Source organism: Pyxicephalus adspersus, chromosome 3, assembly GCF_032062135.1.
Source record: "Pyxicephalus adspersus chromosome 3, UCB_Pads_2.0, whole genome shotgun sequence".
NCBI lineage: Eukaryota > Metazoa > Chordata > Amphibia > Anura > Pyxicephalidae > Pyxicephalus > Pyxicephalus adspersus.
The window spans coordinates 970784-978670 of record NC_092860.1 but is presented as its reverse complement, the minus strand read 5'-3'; the positions used below and the strand labels follow the sequence as shown (position 1 = coordinate 978670).

The 7887-nt window shown below is 46.9% G+C and overlaps 2 protein-coding genes across 3 annotated transcripts in view; one reads left to right on the top strand and one right to left on the bottom strand.

The window, feature by feature from the left end:
* The window catches only part of LOC140325456 (manganese-dependent ADP-ribose/CDP-alcohol diphosphatase-like), a 5550-nt gene extending 2543 nt beyond the window's left edge, over positions 1 to 3007 (bottom strand). Inside the window, exons 1-3 of one of the 2 annotated variants that reach the window (XM_072403292.1) lie at positions 2662 to 3007; positions 472 to 1076; positions 25 to 138 (exon numbers count right to left, since the gene is read on the bottom strand). In XM_072403292.1, the coding sequence (XP_072259393.1) occupies positions 25 to 138; positions 472 to 1075 (718 nt within the window). In that variant the 5' untranslated portion in view covers position 1076; positions 2662 to 3007. Of the gene's footprint in view, positions 1 to 24; positions 139 to 471; positions 1077 to 2535 lie in introns of both variants that reach the window. The other variant, XM_072403291.1, reaches the window with a different exon arrangement.
* Positions 3008 to 4603: 1596 nt separating this feature from the next.
* Positions 4604 to 6058, top strand: LOC140325350 (E3 ubiquitin/ISG15 ligase TRIM25-like). Its single transcript, XM_072403176.1, has one exon. The coding sequence runs from the start codon at positions 4604 to 4606 to the stop codon at positions 6056 to 6058; it is 1455 nt and encodes a 484-aa protein (XP_072259277.1).
* The last annotated feature ends 1829 nt before the right edge of the window (positions 6059 to 7887 follow it).

Below are 7887 nucleotides of genomic sequence, written 5' to 3'. Positions count from 1 at the left end.
TCTTCACTGTTACAAAGGACCCACCGACAATGATGACCCTCTCGTGGTGTTGGTCGCTGTATGTGAGGACTTCATCCAGCCATGAGAGTTGCTTGGGGCCGAGTCCCCCATTAAATGTTACAAGATGGTTACTGGAGCCTACATGATAAAAAATGTAACAATTTATTCATATGCCTGAACTTCCTTGAGAAAAACATATCATGAGAGTTAATTCCCAATTTAGTAAGATTGACCGCACCCTATAAACCACAGGGCACATCCCTATGCAGGATCCATATGTAGTGAATATATTTACACCAAGCAATCTGAGGAGATGTAAAGGGAGTAAAAGAAAAATGATCTTTCCCTCCCCCCACATGGGGTCCTTGACGCCGTGTAAGCTCTGAACAGGAGGACATAAAGCTTGCACACAATGATGGTCTTTGAGGTTCGGACCTCCATAGTAATAAACTTCTGACCTCTTCTACATACCGTTTGGATTTTCTTCTTCGGCTCTTTCCAGGAAGTCTAAGGATTCCTGGAGTTCCTTGCTGTCCACCTTCCTGCCCAAAACACCCAGATCATAGGTGTCCACCATAACGACACGGAATTTGCCATGAGGACTAAAGTGATAGGCATAGTAGTCCAGGAGGGGGCCACTTTCATCATTGCTTTCTTTGGGACCATCTCGCCGTCCATCCTCCATCGATGATGTGTTCAGCTTGGTCTGTCTCAGGAAATCCCGTTTGAAGTTGTAGAGTTCATGGTTCCCCCAGACATGATGGAAAGGAACATTGGATTGGTCGATGTCCCTCAGGACCGTTTCCAGGGCCTCCTGCGACTTGCCCACATTGCGGTTACAGCTATCGATGATGTCCCCCAGCTGCAATACGAATCTAGGAGGAGGCTCTTCCCCATTCCATTCCTGGATGGCCTGTTGTAGGTGGAGCAGACTCTGCTGGAAGTATCTCATGATCTTCCAGGAGCTCAGCCCGTTGGGTTTATCGCTGTATTGGACATCTGCAATCACCCCAAAAGAAAAATTTGGTGGCGCTTCCTGGAGGCAATCCCCACTTTCCTGAACAGGTTCTTCCATTCTGCAAAAGAAAAGGAGGAGATGACTGAACCTCCAACACGTGACACCAGAAATCCTCCTTTGCATATCCAACAAACCCAGAACACAGGTTATATGTGACAAGATCTATAGGGGGGACATACATGTATGTGTGCGGAGCTTCCCCTACTACAGTGCTATGATTTATTCTCATGCAGATTTATCTTTTCAGTAATGGTTGGCTGTAGTAAGATTCAGTAAACTGGTTGCCGATTCCTTGAGGTCTGGTGAAACTTCAGAGAAGGCCTGTCTCATCATTGCAAAACCACGGCCATAATGGATGGGTGTTGAGGAAAGAGTTGAGGCTAGAATTGAGAGTTGAGGTCAGAGTGGAAGTCTGGGTTGAGGTCAGAATTAATAGGTCAGGGATAAGGTTTAAGGTCAGGTCTGAAATCTGGGTTGAGATCAGGATTGAGGTCCGGTTTGACACTAATAGTACCCAATTCCTGGAGCCATTTAATACACAAAACACCTGGGTGCTACTTACCTAGAACCTTCCCAGCCATGGGACACCCAAAGCTCTCCATATAGACTTCAATGGAGCTTCACACTTTGTGGTGTAGAGGAACTCGGGTGTCCTAGACAGAGCCCTGACCTCAACCCCGACCCCAAACTGGACCTCAACCCAGACCTCAATCCTGATCTCAACCCAGATTTCAGACCTGACCTTAAACCTCATCCCTGACCTATTAATTCTGACCTCAACCCAGACTTTCACTCTGACCTCAACTCTCAATTCTAGCCTCAACACCCATCCATTATGAAGTTTCACCAGACCTCAAGGAATCAGCAACCGGTTTACTGAATCTTACTACAGCCAACCAGTCAGTCAGTTAGTTGGCTTTTGTGGGAAGCCGGTTCCTGGAGCCGCCAAGGAAGCATTGGGAGGGTTCCTTGGCCTCGCGGGCCATGTCCGGGTCTTCCCCGGGAATTAGGGAGCAGAGGAGCTGTATTTATAGGGAATGCAGGGAGCTCAGGAGGAAAACACAGCAGGAGATCACCTATTGGTTTGTTCCAAGATAAGCCAGAAAGGGATCCACCAAACAGGTAGGGAGGGGCACACAAGATTTGTTTTATTGTTTTTTGTGTGTAACCGCCATCCTTGTACAAGAAAACACCCAGACAGGAGCATGAACTTTGGTTTTTCCTGAACCCCGCTTCATTTGAACTGCTGCAAGCCTGTTGCTATGAGCGATGGGATGGATGAATTTATAGAAGTCTGTAGCTCCTCCTCCTGGCTGCTGATTGGTGCACAGAGTTATTGGGGGGGCAATGCTACCTTACACCCCAGGGACACTATGAGGAGCGCTGCTAATAGCGGTTTGTGTCCCATGGGGTGATTAGATGTGGCTGGGTGGGGGAAGCTGGAGATTTGGGGCTCTGGGTCAGTAGGGTATCACGGCAGACACCGGGCAGAATAATTGGACAAAGTGACAACGTACCTGACACTGACTCTACGTGACACCGGGACTTTCTATCGGCTCTTCCTGTACCTGCACTTCCTGCTGTGACTTCCGTACCTCATCTCTCAACAGCTTAGAAAAGAGGAAAAGAGAAGATTCGCTCACCCAGCAGGGGGCGCAGTATCAGCAATGGGAACGTTGCCAGGGCAGGCGATGCCACAACCGTCACCATGGCGACCAGGACAGCCCGACAAGACTCATTACAATGTCAGGTATCGCGTAACCCCGCCCTCAGCCCGCCATAATTACTGAAGCTCCGCCCACACATAGGCGCTGGTCACACAGTCTATTCCCGCCCACCTTGTCACACCGGGCTTGGCCCCGCCTACAAGCTCTGTGCGGTCACATGTCAACGCAGCGCACGGTCCCGCCCACATATCAAGACATGTCCACTGACCGCTCGCATATGTCCATTCAGAGTATATCCCCGCCCATCTGTTAACACAGGATCCGCCCACCTGACAAACGGCCCCGCCCATCCCTAGCACAGGGGAGTAGAGTGCTGCCTCTCTATGGTGGTGCTGCTAGTCAAGGTTCCTTTCATCTGTACAGGTAGCCTTATAGATATCTGCATCCCAAATATATTTCCTCCTTCCTATTCTGTGATATGGAGTCACAAATAAAGAAATTTGTCTAAATATTTTATTCCCCTTTCAGTCTGGAGTTCTATTTTAGGGCCGCTTATGCAAAAACCTGGCAAACACATTGTGGACCCCCAGGTGCATTCTGATCTGTGCGGACCTTTGATAATATATCACGCAATGCTGGCCAATTCCTGAACCCCAATATCCCTGTGCACCCTGACACTTTCATGGCCCCACCTTGGCAAAGATTTTTGAGGGACGGTGATTGGGCAGCATTTTTATAACACCGTTCGTACTAGAAGTTTGGGTCCCCACAGATTAGAATTCAAGGGCCCAATGTAGATGCCCTTTTTTCATGGTGAGCCTGGGGGTCCCCATGTCAAATTCTGAAGTTGATATAGCGCCCCCTGATTGAGGTAACAGAAATGTTGGCCCTCGTTATCACAATCCTAGAAGGCTATGGGGGTTGGGGGGTAACACTTGGAGTGCAGGTGACTCTTACCTGTGTATGCTGAACATCTCAGGTGTGCTAAAGGTGAGATGAATGCTCCAGGTAATATATGATGGGTGACATATAAATCTACATATATTGCTGCCAATGACGTCATTGCACACAAGCAGAAGCAAAGCACGACGCAGGCTCTACAAGTATCCGCCGGCATTTATTACTCCATAGTCTTGTCACATGACAGATCAGGCAGATACTTACAGAGCCGGATTTTCTGGCGGGACTTTTCAGCCCTAGAATACTAAATCGGAAAATCTCTTGGCACCAGTAGTGGATATTGCTAACAGAGGACCCCTGACCTGGGGCCCGGGTTGGCTAAGGCAGGTATGTCTGCCCTTGGTTGGCACTTACAGCGCCAGATCCAGCACTTTGCTCTGTGCCACCCATCAGCATGCTGCAGTACAATAGGTGGGTGTGCAGGGTTCACATCAGCTGTCAGGGGAATAAAAGCAGCGATTTATCATTTCTGGACAGCCTGCCAAAGCTTTTATTACAATGTAAGGTATCACATAACCCCGCCCTAAATACTGGAGCCCCACCCACTCACATGGGCCCCTAAAGCCGAAGTACCTGGGCATACAGAACCTAGCCCCGCCCAGCTGTCTATACAAGGTATGTCCACACACACCTGTCTGCACAGGGAAATAAAAGCAGCCATTTATCATTTCACTGATATTTATTTATCCCCGAGCACATTTTTCAGTAAAGTTTGTGCAATGTTGTCCCCGGGCTCTGAACAAATAACCTTTGGTTGAAGTTTCGTTTCTCCCTTTTAGGTATATTGGCAACAACTCCGCTAAACCAATAAAATCTGTGAAAACAGAACTAGAGAAATTCATTTCTCCTCCCCAGCTCGTGAATGTTGTCACTGGCGTTTGGCAGCTTCTCTGAAGAAGTTCTTCTTTCACCGATGGCATCTTCAGATTCACAGGGTTAATCCTACTGCCCTAGATGTATGAATAGCTGTGCAGACTCTGTGAGATGTGGGCACAGCTCCTGCCAGGTCTGTAAATTGGATGAGGAGGAAATGATATCTGGACAGCTGGATTGGTCAGTGGTGATTGAGGATAAAACCCCCCATAAGGGAGCCCAGGAGGAGACGGGGATCTTCTGTTCCTATTGTATTCACTCCTCTGTGCCGGCTGTCAAGTCCTGTCTGCACTGCCAAGCTTCTCTATGTGATGACCACATGAAGGTTCACCACAAATCGGCAGAACATGTCCTCACCTCACCCACCACCTCCATGGAGGACAGGAAGTGCCCCATTCACAGGAAGATCCTGGAATATTATTGCCATAATGACAACGTCTGTATCTGCGTCTACTGCCTGGCCGAGGAGCACAGATTCCATCAGCTGGAAACCATGGACAAAGCCAGCGTGGACAAAAGGAAAAAACTCAAAGACCTCCTGGTGACCTTGACCTTAGAAAGCGATGATACAGAGAAACTACTCCAGAGAGTTATTAGAAATATGATGGAGATTCCCAAAAACATATCCGATATGAAAGAAAAAGTCAGCAATTTATTCCAAGACATCAGGAGACAGCTGGAGGATCTGGAGAAGAACGTTTTACATGAGATCTGCAGGCAGGAATCGGAGATCATCGAGGCGGGAAATGTTCAGATGCAGCAACTGCAAATAAAGAAAACCCAACTGGCCAGGAAAATGATTCACCTGGAGGAGCTGTGCAATGAGAGCGACCCGCTGGCCCTCCTACAATGTGGTGACCTTTATGGTGAATCTGAGGATCATAAGAAAGATGGCCTAAAGAAGGCAGATAAAACGATCGATCAAAAGGAGGAACTGAATGAGTTTCTGATCGCTCTGACTTTACACAATGGCTTAAATAATATTGTGACCGAGATCAGGAAAGAATTTTATATCCCTGAAGCTAAAGGTCTTCTGCTGGATCTGAATACGGCTGCCAATAATGTATTGGTGTCCAGCGATCTCAAATTGGCTTCTTGGTCAGTCCTAGGCCAACGGCGTAAAGAGACGGCGAAGAGATTTCAGCAGTATCAAGTATTGAGCACACAAAGATTTTCAGCTGGGCGGCATTATTGGGAAGTGGAGACCAGCCAATCAGAATATTGGATGATGGGAGTGACCTATCCCAGTACAGACCCCAAAAGCTCGGAATCTTGGGTTGGGAATAATTCCAAATCCTGGAGCTTCTGCAGGTGGTTCAATGAATATTCCATCAGACACGATAATAAGGATATCAGTACACTTCCCGATCTGTCCTGCAATAGGTTGGGGGTCTATCTGGATTATGAAGCCGGCCAGGTGTCCTTTTATGAACTGGGTGACCCCATCAGACACATCTACACCTTCACTGCCACATTTACAGAGCCCTTGTATGCTGCATTCTATGTGGAGGACAATGGGTGGCTTAGAATACGGAGCTAACAATACCACATGATACAAAACTCGGCTTTAGAACATTGGACTATGGATCTGAATGGACTTTGTAGGTGAAAACCATCAGCTCTTCTGTGCTGAGCTTCTTCAGGACCTGAGCATTGGCCAATTGGTAAGAGCCCTCCATATTTCCTTAGTGGACCAACAATGATTATTGGCATGTGAGCCCCATACCAAACTTCTGTCCTGCACCCACAAATTGCTTACGGCTGGGTAAGCCAAGTCAGAGGAACTTCTATCTGAAGTCGCATTCCAAAATGTTTGTTGTCTATTCTAAGAGAACCTGTCAAACTTTTTTAAACACATCAAGTTTCTGTAACACACGACTGCTCCTAATGGTTAATAATTCTGCTCTGATCTCTTATTGTACATCATAGTGTGTGAGATTTACCTGCAGTCGCCAATATTCAGGGTCTGAATCTTTCCATAATACAGAGATTTTTATGTTTTCTGGGTTTAATATTTCCTTTATTGACAACCTTGCAGAATTTACTAGGCAGCACTGTGGCTCAGACATTTGAAGCGCTGGGTCCCAGGTTCGAATCTCTGCCAGGACTCTATCTGCATGGAGTTTGCCGGTTTTCCCCCAGTTTATGTGCTACTTTCCCTCGGTACTCCGGTTTCCTCCCACATTCCAAAAATGTGGAGTTAGGTTAAATGGCTTTCTCCCGAATTGACATTAGACCAGAGGAGGGCAAACTTTTTTAGTCAGGGGCCACAATCTGAAATAAAATTTGCCATAGGGGCCGAGTCGATGATAGAGTGGGCGGGGTTATGCCATCATGACGCCGCTGAACACGACGTCATAATGGCATAACCCTGCCCACTCTCCCATCGCAGGCTCAGATCAGGGACGTGTTCCTGACCTTGCTCGGAGTGGCACCGGCCAGAGCCACGGAACACCCAAAGGGCTGGAAAAACATCCCCATTGGGCCGTACATGGCCCGCGGGCCGTAGTTTGCCCATGCCTGCCTTAGACTTTGGTAATGACATATGACTATGGTGGGACATTAGATTGTAAGCTCCTATGAGGGACAGTTAGTCACATGACTATGGACTTTGTACAGCGCTGCGTAATATGCCGTCACATATTAATGAATACAGTCTGACATCTTTCTTATACTTCTAATATTGGAAGAGCTCAATGCCACTCAGTAACAACCCCCCGTCTGTGAACAGAACCATTCTTCCCATATTTTACCCATTTACCTTCTTAAATCTCAACTGCAGCCCTAATATTCCTCTCAGTTATGGATAAAGATCAGAAGGAGCGGAGCCGCTGTCTGTCTCCCTCTTTGGGAATTTCTTCCTTCTTCTGTGATTGCTACCTATTGGGGAGATTTATCTTCATGTTCTGCCCAGGTAACAGCTGCCGGACAGAACAGGAAGTGAGGAAAATCTGTTCAATGGAGATACAGAATGAGACCACACATTCCCCATTATTCCATACAATAGCATAGTATAGGACACTTTCTGTGTACAAGGAAAACAAAGCAGTTGTGCAAGGGAATTTGTTCTTCTTTACCCGTATTGTATATACAAAGAATATTCTGGATGAGGGAAATACAAAAATGCGAATTTACACTGTAGATTTTTTATTAAAAACTGGGAACAACCATTTTACAGAGGAAATCTACAAATACCGGGGTTATTTCAGTGCTAAAAAACTAAAAAAAATTCTCAGTGTGCATGTCTGCCGAGTGAGAGCAATTTATAGTGGGAGAGCAGCGCTCAGTGTTTATTGTGTACTGCAAGAGAGAAGCTCTCCATGTTCAAGTATTGGAGAGAGCGTCTCTCTCAGTGTATGCTGTGTTTTA